The sequence below is a fragment of the Thamnophis elegans genome, chromosome Z (assembly GCF_009769535.1).
Source record: "Thamnophis elegans isolate rThaEle1 chromosome Z, rThaEle1.pri, whole genome shotgun sequence".
NCBI classification, from domain to species: Eukaryota; Metazoa; Chordata; class Lepidosauria; order Squamata; family Colubridae; genus Thamnophis; species Thamnophis elegans.
In genome coordinates, this window is record NC_045558.1 from 113,278,158 (window position 1) to 113,295,148 (window position 16,991).

Genomic DNA, 16,991 nt, shown 5'->3' on the forward strand with positions numbered 1-16,991 from the left:
CACCAACAGTCTTGCTGCCGTTATTAGGTGCAGAACCAAATTGGTCTCTACCGCTGTAAAGTCAGTACATATACCTAGTAAAAATAGCTGAGGAGTGAATTTTATCCTTCTTTTAAATATATTTTGCATGATCCACCACATTTTTATCCAAAATGCCTTAACCTTTCGACAAGTCCACCATATATGAAAATATGTAGCATCGAGAGAACCACACCTCCAACATTTAGGCTGTACATTCGGATACATAGAAGCCAGCTTTTTAGGATCTAAATGCCATCTATAAAACATCTTATAAAAATTTTCTCTCAAATTTTGTGCTTGTGAAAATTTCACATTTCTTACCCATATTCTTTCCCACGTGTCCAGCATTATTGGTTCTTCAATATTCTGAGCCCACTTTATCATACAGTCTTTAACCAATTCCGTTTCCGAATCCATCTGTATTAGTACATTATATATCCTCTTTATATACATTAAGCTTTGGTCTCTTATTTGTTTAAACAAATTATCCTCAACCTTGACAAAACCAGTTTTTGGTCTATTTTCCACCTGGCCTGTAATTGGCCATACTGGAACCATGTTTGAACTACCTTCTCCTCTTTTAGTACCTCTAAGGATTTTAATTGTAGAACCCCCCTTTCTAAAGTGAGAAGTTGTCTGTAAGTGGTTCTATTGTGTTTTTGTTCTATATTCATATTTTCAATTGCATGTCTAGGAATTGCCCACATGGGTAACTTATCATTTAGTTTATGTTGATATTTTTTCCAGACCCGCAATAAAGCATTTCTTAAAATATGAGTTTTAAAGTTCTTATCCAATTTTTTGTTGAATAACAAGTAAGCATGCCAACCATATACCAGATCATGTCCCTCGATATTCAATATTCTATCATTAGTTGAATGGGTCCAATCACTAATTGCGGATAGGGCCACTGCCTCATAATATAATTTTAAATTAGGTAATTTCATGCCTCCTCTCTCGCGTACATCTTGCATTATTTTCATCTTTACCCTCAGCTTCTTTCCAGCCCATACAAATTTATTGATACTCTTCTGCCATTCTAAAAGATTCGCATCTTTTTTAAGTATAGGTAACATTTGAAAAAGAAATAAAAATTTTGGTAAAATGTTCATTTTCACTGCCGCTATCCTCCCCAGCAGAGATAAGTGCAATTTCTCCCATTTTTCCATCTCTATCTGTATACTTCTCCAAAGTGGTTCATAATTATGCTTATATAGTTTCCCATTTGAGGCTAAGATATTGACCCCAAGATATTTGACTTTTTTAACTACCTCACATCCTAGCATCCCTCCTAGTTCTTCCTTTTGTTTAGTATTCATATTTATAGCTAATATTTTGGTTTTTCCTAAATTTATTTTAAAACCAGACACTTGCCCATATTGATTAATCGTGTTCATTAAAACCATACTGGATTCCTGCGGTTGTTCCAATATTATGACCAAATCATCCGCAAAATCGCGAAGTCTGTATTCTTGCTGCCTAATCTTAATCCCTTTTAGACCATCCAAGCCCCGTATTTTATTCAATAATACTTCCAAAGTTATAATGAACAATAGTGGGGACAAAGGGCAGCCCTGTCTTGTACCTTTTCCGATTTGAAAGGAGTCTGTTAAACTTCCGTTGACTATGATTTGAGCTGTTTGCTGTTGGTATATTGCTTTAATTGACCGTAAAAAGCTATCTCCTATCTGCATTTTTTGCAATATCTTCAACAGAAATTGCCAATTAACTCGATCAAAGGCCTTCTCAGCATCCAAAAATATGAACGCAGCAGGGATTTGATTGTTCTTTCCCAAATATTCTAAAGCATTAATGATTAGTCTAACATTACTCTTCATCTGTCTCCCCTGTATAAAACCTGTTTGGTCGGTATGTATCAATTGTTGAATAACCACCATTAACCTATTTGCTAGTATTTTAGTAAAATTTTTATAATCTACATTAAGTAATGAAATAGGTCTATAATTTTTTGGTTGGGTAATATCTTGATCTTCTTTGGGTATCAACGATATAAACGCTGTCTTCCATGATGGGGGCACTTTACCTTCCGTTTGCATTTTATTAAATAGTTCTCTAAGAGGTTCTACCATTTCTAACTGTAAGTTTTTATAGTAAACCGCTGTCAGACCATCTGTGCCTGGCGCTTTCCCTAACTTTAGTTGTTTGATTACCTGCAGGATTTCCCCAGAGGTTATTGGTTGGTTCAACTTTTGCCTGTACTCTTCTCTAACTAAGGGTATTTTCTCTTTATCTAAATATTTGTCTATGTCTAAACCCCTAATTTTGTCCCCTTTGTACAATTCTGTAAAAAATTCCCGAAATGCCTTTTGAATCTCCTCCTGTTGAAACACCTTCTTCCCTCTATAACACAATTTGGATACATTTCGAATTTTTCTTTTTTTCCTAATCTGATAAGCCAACCACCTGCCGGGTTTGTTTGCGTTACAAAAAGTGTTGTGTTTTGCATATAATAAACTAGTGGCTACCTGGTCAGAGATCAACATATCAAATTGGGATTTTAATATGGAGATTGCTTCCTTAGCCTTTGTATCGCCTGGATTTAATGTTAGTTCCAACTCTTTCCCTTTAATTTCCTCTTCCAATTCTTTTCGTTTTTGCCCTTGTTTATGTCTATGTATTTTGTTTATATTCATCAGTACTCCTCTCATATATGCTTTGCTTGCATCCCATACAAATTCCATAGATGTACCCTTATTCATGTTCAGAACAAAATATTCAGATATCAATTTTTTACAATCATTAATGTACTTTTCATTTGTCTTTGGTGCGAGGAAGATGGCTGCCTGAGCTTTTCGCTCGGGGTTTGAGGAAAGGAAACCTCGAAAAAAATCGACCCTCTTCTGTAGCCAGACTGCTGAAGGGCGAAGCCTGGGTAAGAGGATCCTGAGAGGGTGCTGGAAAAACGAGCACCTGGAAAAATGCTGTTCGGACGGCTTTGGGCGATGCGGTATCGGGCGGTGCTGAGAAGCCTGCAGGCGGACTCCCCCCCTACAGATGGCGTGGGCGGCGGCTTCCAGCTGACGGACCGCCGCAGCTTGCCTTCCTTGTGAGAAGCCGCGGTGCCGCTGGAACGTGAAGCCTCCCCCCCTCCTCTTGTGGACGGTGGTTTCTAGCGGATGGCAGTTCCAGCGCTGTGTTAGATTGCCGCGGTCCTGCCTTTGTTCTGTGTGGCGCTGTTGGGCCTTTGAACTGGATGCCCCCCCCTTTCCACCCTCCATCGTGGATGCAGTGCTCAGCTTTGGACCCAGATTGTCATGCTCCTATTTTGTTCATGCTGCTGAGACGCTGGGTGTGCTGTCCTCAGGGGGGTTGGTGAGTTTGTTCCTGAGACGCCGTGGGCCGAAAGGTTAGGCTCGTTGCTGTTATTGCTGCCAACCCAAACGCACCCCCCCTTCCATCTCTTTGAACTTCTGACTATCATGGCCTGCCTTTTGGCTCATGTTGCTGTTGCCGCTGTTATCCGTGGCTGCTTTAGGAGCCCCCATTTTAGACGCTTGACTGTCCTTGCCTTTCGACCGGCTTTACCCCCACCTTTACCTTCAAGACCAACATTTTGGAATAAGCTGGGATATTTGAATCCACCTCTGGCCTTGCTGAGACTCCCAGCCATTTTCCTGTATACCATCCTGCACTTTAATTTTGCAGAAAAAAGAAGGCAGGGGACGAATAGGACATGGGCAGGGGGCCTGCTTGGCACCTTCTCTCAACTGACACTAATCCTCCAACTATTCTAAACTTTTTAAACTCTTGGGCTTTGCCCCTTTGCTGGACTCCACAGAGGAGAAGTTCAAAAACATTAAGTTTCTCCTCTCTTGCGCAATTTTTTAAACTGGTATGGTGAGTGAATGGGATTGTATGTGATTGAGTGAATGGTCCCACTTTTACCATTTTATTACCATTGTATTTTATATGTTTTAACTTCTATGTGGGGACTGTTTGGGTGAGTGAATGAGTATGACTGATTCGGAGGACCTGGCGGGGTATGCGGGGGTCACCGGGGTGGTTGGGGGAACTACGTCCACGGGAGAGGGTCGGGGCATTGCGGTCATAACAGGGAGAGGCAGATACGGCGGGGACTTTAGGGCAGGCCATTACCGGGGAAGGAGGGCTCGCTATATCACAGAGATCCCTCCTTCCGGCCCTAGGAGTCCCACTCCAAGGTCAGATGGCGCAAGTGATCAGGACCCTGGTCTCAGGCTGCTGTCGCTAAATGCCAGGTCTGTTGTTCATAAGGCTCCCCTCGTCCGGGACTTGATTTTAGACGAGGGGGCAGACCTGGCATGTATTACTGAGACATGGCTGGGCATGGAGGGAGGAGTCCCCCTCGTAGAGATGTGCCCAGACGGGTTTCAGGTGCTTCATCAGCCGAGAGCCCAGGGAAGGGGTGGCGGTGTGGCTATTGTAGTCCGGGAGTCTTTAGCTCCTCGTAGGATTCCTGCTCCGGAGCTTGTCGGGTGTGAGTCCCTACTGTTGAAGCTGGACCTCAAGGGTCAAGTGGGTCTGCTGCTAACGTACCTGCCTCCCAACTGCGTTGCAGCAGCCCTCCCCTAACTCCTCGAGTCAGTAGCCGAGCTAGCAGTTGAGTTCCCTAGGCTTATGGTTCTGGGGGACTTCAATTTGCCTTCGCTCGGTGAACGCTCTGACGGAGCGCAGGAGTTCATGGCTTCCATGACAGCCATGGGCTTGACCCAGGTAATTCGAGGCCCAACCCATTCAGCGGGTCACACACTCGACCTCGTATTCCTCTCGGAGCAGTGGAGTTATGATCTTGGTCTGAGGGGTAGTGAGATCATACCCCTGTCGTGGTCAGACCACTGCCTACTGAGGCTAGACTTCCGGAGGCCAAACCCCCACCATAGGGAGGAGGAACCGACCAGGTGGTTCCGCCCCAGGCGACTTATGGACCCTGTAAGGTTCCAGACGGAGCTTGGGGTTATTCCTGATACTCTCACCCACAGTTCGGCGGAGACTCTTGCTGCTGCCTGGCACTCGGCAGCATCAGAGTCTCTGGACCGGATTGCGCCATTACGGCCCCTCCGGGTCAGCGGCTCCCGGAGGCCTCCTTGGTTCACCGAGGAGCTCTGGGAGATAAAGCGCCGGAGGAGACGCCTAGAGCACCAGTGGAGATCCGATAGGTCCGAACCGCACCGGGCACTTTTGACAGCATGCACCAAGGAATACATCCGGGCATTAAGAACAGCTAAAAGAACACACATTGCCACCTTGGTAGCATCCGCCGAGTCCCGCCCAGCCGCCCTGTTTAGGATAACCCGCTCCCTCCTAAATAGGAGGGAGACGGGGGACCCCTTGCAGGGTAGGGCTGAGGAGTATGTTCAGTTCTTGGCGGACAAAGTTGCTCGGTTTCGGTCGGACCTGGACTCCACTCCCGCAGATCCAGCCGAGACACAAGGGAATGACTTGGCAGACCATCTCTGGGTTGAGTTTCAGGATGTTGCCTCCGGGGATGTGGACAAGGCTATGCGAGCTGTGAGTGCCTCCACCTGCATACTGGACCCGTGTCCCTCCTGGCTGGTTGCCAACAGCAGTGAGTTGACACGGGGCTGGATCCAGGCGGTTGTTACCGCCTCTCTTCGGGAGGGGCACTTCCCCACCGCGCTCAAGGCGGCGGTGGTGAGACCCCTCCTGAAGAAACCGTCCTTGGATCCAGCCGTTCTTAATAACTACCGTCCAGTCTCCAACCTCCCCTTCATGGGGAAGGTTGTTGAGAAGGTGGTGGCCTTCCAGCTTCAGCGTACCTTGGAGGAAGCTAACTACCTTGACCCCTTCCAGTCCGGCTTCAAGCCTGGTTACAGCACAGAAACCGCTTTGGTCGCATTGACCGATGATCTCTGGAGAGCCAGAGATGGAGGCCATGCGTCCATCCTGGTTCTCCTTGACCTCTCAGCGGCTTTCGATACCATCGACCATGGTATCCTTCTGTGACGACTGCGGGAGGTGGGGGTGGGCGGCACTGTTCTGCAGTGGTTCTCCTCCTACCTCTCGGACAGGTCGCAGTCGGTGTTGGTGGGGGGGCAGAGATCGTCCCCTAGGCCCCTAACTTATGGGGTGCCTCAGGGTTCGGTCTTATCCCCCCTACTATTTAACATATACATGAAACCGCTGGGCGAGATCATTCAGAGGCACGGGATAAAATACCACCAATACGCGGACGATAAACAGTTGTATCTGTCCGCCCCGTGCCAACTCAATGAAGCGGTGGACGTGATGAACCGGGGTCTTGAGGCTGTTAAAGACTGGATGAGAGCTAACAAACTGGTACTCAACCCGGACAAGACCGAGTGGCTGTTGTGTTTTCCTCCCAACAATTTGGCCGACGTTCCATCACTCAGGCTGGGGGGTCAAAATTTATACCCCTCAGAAAGGGTCTGCAACTTGGGAGTCCTCCTGGACCCACAGCTGAGTTTCGACCATTACTTGTCAGCTGTGACCAGGGGGGCATTTGCCCAGGTTCGCCTGGTGCGCCAGTTGCGGCCCTACCTGAACCGAGAGGCCCTCACAACAGTCACTCGAGCCCTTGTGATCTCTAGGCTGGAATACTGCAATGTGCTCTACATGGGGCTGCCCTTGAAGAGCATCCGGCGACTACAGCTAGTCCAGAACGCAGCCGCACGAGTGATTGTGGGCGCACCACGGTTCGCCCACATAACACCGATCCTCCGTGAGCTGCGCTGGCTACCTGTTGGTCTCCGGGTGCACTTCAAGGTCCTACTTACCATTCATAAAGCGCTCCATGGTAGTGGATCTGGCTATTTGAGAGACCGCCTTCTGCCAATTACCTCCCTCCGTCCCATCAGATCGCATAGAGTAGGCCTCCTCCGAATTCCATCCGCCAGTCAGTGCCGACTGGCGACTACGCGGAGGAGAGCCTTCTCAGTTGCAGCTCCGACACTATGGAACAATCTCCCCGTGGAGATCCGCACCCTCACCACCGTCCAGGCCTTCCACACAGCCCTCAAGATCTGGCTATCCCGTCAGGCCTGGGGATAAGACTTTACTCTCGCCCCTCCCGAATGTTGAATGAATGTTGTGTTTTTACCGTTAATTATTTTACTCACATTTTCTTTTTGCGTTTTGTTCTGCACTCCCCTCCCCTATTATTGTAAGCCGCCCTGAGTCCCCTCAGGGAAAAGGGCGGCCTATAAATGTTTAATAAAACCTAAAACCTAAACCATATCTAAATAAGTTTTCATTCAACCTCCAAGACCTTCTTGCCTGCACTACCCTTCCCAATTCCATCCAAACTGGGTTATGATCCGAAAGAACCCTCGCTGCAATCTTTGTCTTCTTCACCCTAGAAAGTAAATCATTAGTGATTAGTATAAAATCAATCCTTGAAAGGGATTGATGTTTATCAGAAAAAAAGGTGAAGTCATATTCTTCTGCATTTCTTTCTCGCCAAACATCTCTCAATTCGAAGTCGTCCATCATATCAAAAAAAGATTTGGGTAACTTAGCTCGGATTTTAGTATTTGGGCGAGAGGTCTTCTTATCTCTTTTAGTGTCAATCACGCCGTTCCAGTCACCCAAGACTTAAAGTCCCACTGTACTAATTTAGCATGAAGATTTCTATAAAATCCGTCTTGCTGTTGATTAGGAGCATAAATTCCCAAAAGTAATGTCTTTTTCCCTTCTAAGATTAGGTCTAGTGCGATATATCTTCCAAAGGGATCTGCTTCAATTAGTTCAGCCTTAATGTCTTTTCTTAAGTATACAACTATACCATTTTTCTTTTCCGTAGCAGAGGTCACAAAATGTTGACCAAGTTTGGGGTTGAACAAATATTTTTGATCAGTAGATTTGATATGAGTTTCTTGCAGACAAATTATATCATTCTTGAACTGTTTGAGATAGTGAAATATTTTCTTTCTCTTCTGTGGAGAGTTCAGTCCGTTGACATTCCATGTCAAAATCTTAGTTGTCATTTTTGGTTGCCTGAAGCTTTTTTAGAGCCTCCTGCATGGCCTGTCTAACCTTTGGCCTGGCTCCTCCCACGGCTTCTGAGCTTGTTGCTGTAACTCCTTGGTCAATGGCCGGTGATTGTTGAGATTGTTGCATTGTTGCTTGTTTTTCCATTTGTCTGGTAGTCATACGGCGAGGTCTTTGTTCCCTGACCCCTTGCCCTTCCGGGAGGAGGAGATGGTACGTTTTGTCTGGTAGTTGTGTGGTTTGCTGTTTATCTTGTTCTTCTCGTGGTCTTTCTCCAGATCCAGATGATTCAGGGTGTCCCACCTTCAGAATCTTGTGATAGAAATCTCGAGCTTTCCATACAGAGTTGAGACGATATCTTTGCTTGTCAAATGTAATTATAATACCAAATGGCACATCCCATCTATACTGTATCTGACGTTTTCTGAGCTCTTCCACTAGAAAAGCATAATCTCTCCTGGCTCTTAGCATTTGAGGTGGTATTTCTTTCAAGACAATCAAGTCCTGTCCGCCAATTTGAAGCCTGGTGTTATAGGACTCTTGTAGTATGATGTTTCTGAACTCTCTTGTAGCAAAGTATATAACTACATCTTGAGGGAGTTGCTTCTGTTTTGCCGCCCAAGAGTTAACGGGATAAATTTTATCGATCTGCCAGTCAAAGTTGGACCCCGGTCTTCCCACCAGACGGTCAAAAGCCTCTGAAAAAATCTGCTTCAAGTTCTCCTGTTTATCTTCGCGCAGCCCCCTGACTCTTAATGCAAGCTCTATCTGTCTGTACTGTATCATAATAATTTGTTTTTCAGCATTTTCAACTTTTTGTTGCACCACTTCAGTTTTAGATGTCAAATTAGTGTTGGCTTCATTAAGAACCTTTAAGTTATCTTCCATTCCAGAAACATATTCTGTCAGTACATTTACAAGTCCCATCATATCATCATTTATTTTGGCGATCCTAGTATCAAACTTATCATATAAGACTTTCATCTCATTCTTTATTTCCTCTCTAAATTCTCTAAACGTTTCCAAAAAGAATTCTTTCGTTAGCAAATCTCCACTAGGGGGCATAGAGGGTAGAGGCTGCAACTTTGTGCCAGGTATGGGGGATGTAGCCCTAGGAGGTAATTTCCCAGGATTTAATTTTGATGCCATTATGTCTTTTCTTCAAGCAATTAATCAAACTCTGCTGGCCCGCTATGCAGCTTACCCCCCCCCCCAAAAAAAAAATGGTCACCTCTTTATTTGTTCTTAGGGATTTTTCAAAAGTTTTCAGAAAAGGGCATTGTAACAAAGCAGCTCGGCATATTCAGCGCCATTTTAGACTTCTCTATATCGAAAATATATATTTGCAAAGTTAATAAGAGGAAAGTCTTGTAAACTCTTCAGGGAAGTAAGGCTAATTAATGAGATGCTGCTTGCAAACTATTCCTCCCTTTTTGCAGAGAGTTTGCGGAAGGTTTCAAAAGATTAGCATTATACCAAAACAGTTCAGCAAATTCACCTCTGTTTGGAATGTCTCTATATTAGCAAAGAGTCTTTTAATACTTTTAAAGGTTGATAAGAAAAAATTCTTGTAAGCTCTTCAGAGAAGTGGAACTAATTAGTGAGAGGCTATTCCTCTGATCTTTTTTATCACTGTCTTGTCGAGGAGTTAGGAATGTACCATTATTGCAATTGCGGAAGCTGCAGAATCGCCATTTTAAGAGCTTATTTTTTTAAGAAGCCAATTGCATGAAGGAAACTCTTGTAAAACTGAAGCTAGGATTTTTTTTTAAGGAAAAGCAGATAAGGTTCTCAGGTACGGACTCTGCTTGTATTAGTTTCAGATAAATATCTCAAAAATTGTCCTAAGAGGGGGTTCCTTACTTTGCGCCGTAATGAAAACAGCCGAGGTTTCTGGCCGGAGATATGATTCAGCTTTGGTTGGCCCCCCCCTTCTGTTCGCAGCAGAAAAAAAAAGCTGCAAACTTCAAAGAAAGCTCTTACCAGCTGGATCTCTCTCTCACTCTTCTTTGCCTGAAGGATGAGATATCTACCAGGTATTTAGGCAGATAACGCAACTAGAAACCTGGGGGCAGCTCAATTAAGCCGCCGCAACAGCAAGGTCCCACCCTGGAAGTTGGGAATGACCCAGAGTATGTTGAAGATATATAACAATGTTAATGGAAAAGAAGGGAGGGAAATGCAAGGGTAAACAAAAAAGAAAGCAATATATGGATGTATGTTATTTTCTAGGTTCACCGACAAAACCGCGGGGAGAAAAGCGCGAGTTTGAAATCGCGCCGAAGAATGAACACAGAAGCGCGCCAACAACAGCGTGCCGACAGAAGCGCGCTCTAAACCTAACCCTAAAGGTAACCCTAAAGGTAACCCTAAACCTAACCCTGAACCTAATCCTAATCCTAAACCTAACCCTAAACCAAACCCTTATCCTAACCCTAACCCTGAACCTAACCCTAAACCTAACCCTAAGCCTAACCCTGAACCTAACCCTTACTCTAACCCTAAACCTAACCCTGAACCTAACCCTAACCCTAACCCAAACCTAACCCTAACCCTTACCCTAACCCTTAACTGGTTCACCGACTCTTACCTTAACCGTAATGGCGCTTGTGTTGGCGCTCTTTTGTCGGTGGGCCTTTGTGGGCACGCTGTTGACATCGCGGTTTTATCACAGCGGTTTTGTCGGCGCGCTATTGTCGGGTGCATTTTTGTCAGGTCACGTATTTTCTAAAACCTAAGATGGCTATGAATAAATACTGCAATATAAACAGCTCAGGAAAAATATTAAACAAGGAAAAATGAATACAGCAATTGTAAAAGTAGCATTCACAGCTCACCTAAGACCAGACTAAAAGCATACTGTTTAGCAGTTGGCAGTGTTCTTTCCAAATTGATAAAAAATATATTCACCACTTAAAAACTGCTAACTATTGTAAAAACTAAGAAAATATACTAAGACCCACTAAAGAAAGAATCTGTAAACAGAAAAATTTAGACAAGTTGATTCTAAGGAGAAACATTCTAGGTACATAATTTGGATGCATAAATGAAATCTCTGTTGGCTTCACAAAAATGACCTCTAAATCCCTAAATGTTCTATTATTTTGTACCTGCTTCTTCTCTCGGATCTGGGCCTCAATCTGTGTCCCACCGATGAGACCTTCAAAGGCATAGACTGTGGCTTCATCATCCAGAGGGAAGACAAAGGTGGTCTCCACTGGATTCTTTTCCTCATTCTGGTACTGAAGTTCAGATACTACGTCAGCTACAAAACCTCGTATAATGACATCCACAGAAATGCTTTTCAAAGGCACTGGGGTGTGGAAAATAACAAAAAGAGAATGCCTAATTTAAAATCTGGCCTGGTCCAGAGCAAATGCTAAAGACACTAAGACCAAATTCATTGCAGGCACTGTATATCTCTTCCCAAACCTCACAGCCACCAATTGATCTACAAAGCTTCATAATAGACTGTCAGCTGGAAATCACCTTAATTTCATTTTTAAACAGAATACAACTGGTTGTTTACTAACCGGTAATCACACTCAATTTACCTGGCAGATTAGAGGATGTGAGGAAGCCACATCTATGTGTAGCTGATGGCCACATATTGAGAGACTTCAACTGAGGAAGACAAAAAAGATAATCCTATTTTTTAAAATTCTGATTAATTTATTGAAGAAGGCAGAAAAGATGTTGGCAGTTTTCAGCTGAGTAATTTTCTTAAGGCATGTCTGGATAATTTCAGATATAAATTGTTTTATTTAAAACCATTCATATTTTTCATTTCTATGATTTCGCTAGAGATTTGATGGGCACAAAACAAACTAGAAATAAGGCAAGAAATAACGTATCACAGCATTATTTCCATATCTATGATCAGATAACTAACAAAGAATGATAGTTTACTACTATAAAACCATGGTTTACTTTCTGAACCTGTATTTATATCATGGTTAATCAGAATAGTCTGGCTTAGTTTTGTTGGGACTTGTTTTTTGAGACCTCTCCAATCCTTTTTTTATTTTTATTTTATTATATGAATGGGGATTTTGGCTCATTTGATAGGATCTCTGATATCATTATGGATATCACTATGGAGGTCACTATGTGAAAAATCCTTAGAAGATTTGTAGCAATGCTTTTTGATACAGAACACCCTTTTCCAATTAGCCTGGATTCAAGAATGTTGGACTATATATAGTACAATCATCTCCATCAACACTGTCTGGAAATATAGACTCATCCTCCCAGGTAGGGAGCAAGAAGACTTAGCATAATTTATGGAAGGGACCTCAAGTACTAGAAGAAGAAAGCTGTCAGCTGTGATTTGGGAGACAGGACGTTATTGATCCAAGCAGAGAAGTGCAACAAACACAGCAATAAAAGAAAAGAAATGTGCTTTTGGTTCTTTAAAGATTCAAAACTCGAGAGTGAAAAAACGACAGGACACGGACTAACCTTTGCTATAAGCAAAGAAATAAAAGTATCTCAGAAAACTTACCTGCCTTTACAGATGGGAAACTGCGCGCCACTCTTCCCTGAAGGAAAAGCGAAAGTAAGCTTTCCGGGAAAGTTCTTCGTTATCTCCGCCTCTCGCTAGAGAACGCCACAGATCCTTCAACCGAGCAAGCTCCAATCAGCGCGATTCTAACCCTGCTTGGTCCGAGAGTTGCAGGCAACGGAAACCAATGAAGTAGCGGGGACACGTCGCTCCCTCTGTCCTTTTGGCTTCGTCCCCGTTTTGCCATTTCCCCCACACTCCTCCAGGGGGTTTCCAACCTCACCAGAGGCGTGTCTCGCTTTATTAAGAAAAGAGTGCAACCGATATTCTGCAAATCCCATATCTGACGATTCTCGACCTCGCTATACAAGAAAGTCTGGATTACAGCTGCCACAATCATTCACAGGCTTTGCTGTCAGGGTTTGGGAGCAGGTGGAAGGCCAAAATCCATCGCGTTATTTACCTAGAGATTCAGTTTCTCCTCAATCAGTGGGTCTTGTAACTCAAATTTTGTTCAGCGGAGGACTTCGTAGCGGGAAGGGAAGATTAATGTCTCTCTCCTCGCTTTCCGCTTCCATGAATTGGATTTTTCAGAACTTCGTAGCCAGATGCAGTTTGATCTATATAGGTCTTTTTTTAAAAAAAAAAATATTTATTTTAATTTTGATTCAAACATAATCGTCCATTAAACAGGGTACAAATATTTTATGCCAATATTTTATACAATTACAATTTATAGACATAATTATTATTTTATCTATTCTTAATACTAATACTAATATATACCATATCTAATACTATAACAATCCTCTTCTTAACTTATTTAAGTTTGTTAAAACATTTCATTCTTCTGCTTTTTTCCATTTTCCGTATTTATTTTCTAACCATTGATAAAATAATTCCCATATATTGTAATAATCAGATTGCTCCTTCTCTTTAATTTCAAGTGTTAACCTATTCATTTCTGCACATTCTAATATTTTCCTAATCACATTCTCATCCATAGGGATATCTTCATTTTTCTAATTTTGTGCAAATACAATTCTAGCTGCGGTTATTACATGAATCATCAAAAAAAAATGTATCAAATAGTTTTTTGCCTTTTATGCATGTCCACTACATATGATAATATACCCCCCCCCCCCTGTTTCCTGGTGGCATTTCCAACATTTCGCTGAGTTATCTTTAAATGTATTTGCCAACCTTGCGGGTGAAAAATGCCATCTTTGACCTATAATAGATCTTGTTAAGGTTGCATGTCTATGTATAAGTATGTTCAGCTTGCCTAAACCAATAACAGATGGTGCATACAGTGTTTGAAATTATAGCTGGGGTGGATAATCTGTTCCGGGCATATATCTGCTCTCCTGTTGTTGGAATAGACCATCAGCCATATGTTAAAATTGGCCAAAGATCAGGTATCCTATAAGAATATATGGATAGTTTGAAGAACTGGGTGAACTCAATCTTTCAGCAGGCACAATGTCCATGTGAGTTTACTGTTTAAAATGAAATTTGGGTGCTTAAATAACTACACCCTGATTTCTGCTGGTACAGATGTTTAATGAAGACAGGAACAATTAGTGAGAGAAAAAAACACCTTTATATATTAGTTTGTTTATTCTATTTCTTTAGCCACCCATTTCAATCAACGACCCTGGGCGGCTTAGAATTTTACATCCTCTTTTTTTCCCCTCCCTCCTGCTTTTACAATCTTTATTTTTATATGGCAGGCCATAGCCTCCGTCATCTCTGAGTCACTGTGACAATTGGTGTCCAGGAACCATTCTTGGTCTTGTTTTGACTACAACTGTTTCAAGTTGCAATCGGAAGGATCTCCTTTCTCGAAGTTTACCCATCCAACCAAGATGGACATATTGCTGATCATATCAGCCAAAGAGTATAGACTGATGGGAACTGGAAGATGAACTTTTTGTATAGTGTCCCCTGTTCTATGGAACATCTTTAGTTCAAAAATTAGAATGGCCCCAATCCTGTTAGCCTTTTGTAGGCCTAAAAACCTGACTATGTTCCCATATGCGGGGTGCTGAACATGATAAGGAGCCGAGGTGGCGCAGTGGTTAGAGTGCAGCACTGCAGGCTACTTCAGCTGACTGTTAGCTGCAGTTCGGCGGTTCAAATCTCACCGGCTCAGGGTTGACTCAGCCTTCCATCCTTCCGAGGTGGGTAAAATGAGGATCCAGATTGTTGAGGGCGATATGCTGACTCTGTAAACTGCTTAGAGAGGGCTGAAAGCCCTATGAAGCGGTATATAAGTCTAACTGCTATTGCTATTGCTATAAGGGACCAGTTTCTTGGCTGTATTGTTAACTTGCCCAGTATCTTGGCTGCTATGCTTCTAATGTTTTCTATTATATTAAAATGTTTTTAATATTTGATTGTAATATATTTTTGAAGGGAGTGCGATGGCTCAGGGGTGGAGGCTGATCTTGTCAGCTGGAAAACTGATAGCCTGGGATTGAGACCTGAGGGCCGGGCAAGAGGGTAAGCTTCCATCCTTGTTCCAACTCCTGCCCAACTACAGGTGGAAAGGATGAACATGTGAGTAGTTAAATAGGTACCACTTTGGTGGGAAGGTAACAGTATTCCATGCTCCTCAATGTATAGTCATACGCTACAATGACCATTGAAATGTCTTTGGCAAAGCTGCCTCCCTCAGCTAAGAAATGAAGACAAGTACCATTCCCTAGAATTAGACACAGCTGGACGGGAGGGCGGGGGGGGACGACGACAATGACCATAGCCTTTACCTTTATATTTTTTGAATTTAAACCATCTAGAGTCATGGACTGAGGCTACAGAAATTAAATAAATAAATAAAGTTACTTCAACTGCCTTTTTGGTTTCTTAAGTAAGCACATTTACTCATTTTGAGATTGCACATGGATTGTAACAGAATAAGGAAAAATATACTAGTTTTATGCAATACTGGTTTTGAAAGGAGAGGGAGTAGACTGGGATGCTCAGGCTGTGTCTGTCATCCACTTGTTAAAGCAATGGCCTCATTTGCAGAATGGCATGATTTGCTGCAGTGCAATCCCAGGAAAATCCACTTTTAGTTTTATGGAGTTGCTGACAGATGCTGTCATCATGCCCATCCTTACATCTTTTTAAAAATATAAATTGTTTTAATATAAAAAAGAGAACATAAACATTAACAGAAATGAATGCAGATTAAGCAGAACAAGGAGAGAGAGAAAAATAAAAAGTGTAGAAAGGATAAAAAAGAAAAAGAATCAAGAAACTTCTGATTTCCTTTGCAGCAAAGTATGATTACAAAGTTATCCCTTTTTGATTATAAAATTCCTACTTCTTTCTCTTATCAAATTTAATCAAAGAAGTTAATTTAGCCATCTTTGCAAGTTCCAGCATCTTCATCAACCACTCCCCCGTTTTGTGAAGAGTCTAAATTTTTAACTGTTAGGCATACAATAATTTTGCTGACATGTTTTCTTCCTTGAATACAAAACCCTGCACATTCGTAGAAAATCCTACTTTAACTAAATCTGATTTGAACCTTACTAATGAATGGGCTGGAGATAGCAAAAGCAATAGTAGTTAGACTTATATACCGCTTCATAGGGCTTTCAGCCCTCTCTAAGCGGTTTACAGAGTCAGCATATCGCCCCCCCCCCCCCCCCCCCCCCAGTCTGGGTCCTCATTTCACCCACCTCGGAAGGATGAAAGGCTGAGTCAACCTTGAGCCGGTGAGATTAGAACCGCTGAACTGCAGATAACAGTCAGCTGAAGTGGCCTGCAGTACTGCATCCTAACCACTGCACCACCTCGGCTCTTATAGATAAGATGGACATGAGTGATGAAAGTTGCCATGCCATGTCTGCATTTTGGTCCATGGAGAGAATGGCATGTAGACATTCCAAAGCCTTTGGGATCCTTAATGATGCTAAAGTATTACACCATTGTGTAAGAATGCTAGATGAAAGCTGGTCTCCCATAATCAAATGTTCCTAACAATTTGTACAGATGTGTGATAGAATTAGGTTTCACACATGTCACCAAAAGAAGGACAGTTAAATTTCAGTCTGTGTGTTTCCGAAAGTTATGGTTAATCAAACCATAGTTTATTGCACCTAAACCAGTATACTATGCAAAGTTGGGATGGACAGCCTGACATTTCGGATCTGATTTGCTTGTGATCTTTGATCTTTGTTTTGTAGAGTCCTTAGTGCAATTGTTTAAAATTTGCACTGTGTGCTGTTGGTATGTTGATACTACAAAAGTCCTGAATAATCTAATATATCTATAATATGGTTTAAAAAATAAAGAGAGCCTTCTGGATTCCCAGGTTTGTTTTGCCCACTACTTCCTTGTTTTTTAAAGTATTGACGTCAAGATGGTATTGATTCTTAGTAGTTTCATAAACCTTTTCCAGGATGATCTGTTCCCAGTTTGGATCTTGAGATCTTCCAATGACATAGCCATTCCCATTATAATCAAGTGCATCCACCTTAATGCT

General features: G+C 42.7%; 1 protein-coding gene across 1 annotated transcript in view; it reads right to left on the reverse strand.

The window, feature by feature from the left end:
- The window catches only part of LOC116521514 (von Willebrand factor A domain-containing protein 5A-like), a 37,539-nt gene extending 24,963 nt beyond the window's left edge, over positions 1-12,576 (reverse strand). The window contains exons 1-3 of the mRNA XM_032236177.1: positions 12,494-12,576; positions 11,544-11,613; positions 11,100-11,302 (exon numbers count right to left, since the gene is read on the reverse strand). Coding sequence (XP_032092068.1) covers positions 11,100-11,302; positions 11,544-11,598 — 258 coding nt within the window. The 5' untranslated portion in view covers positions 11,599-11,613; positions 12,494-12,576. The remainder of the gene's footprint in view (positions 1-11,099; positions 11,303-11,543; positions 11,614-12,493) is intronic.
- Positions 12,577-16,991: the final 4,415 nt, after the last annotated feature.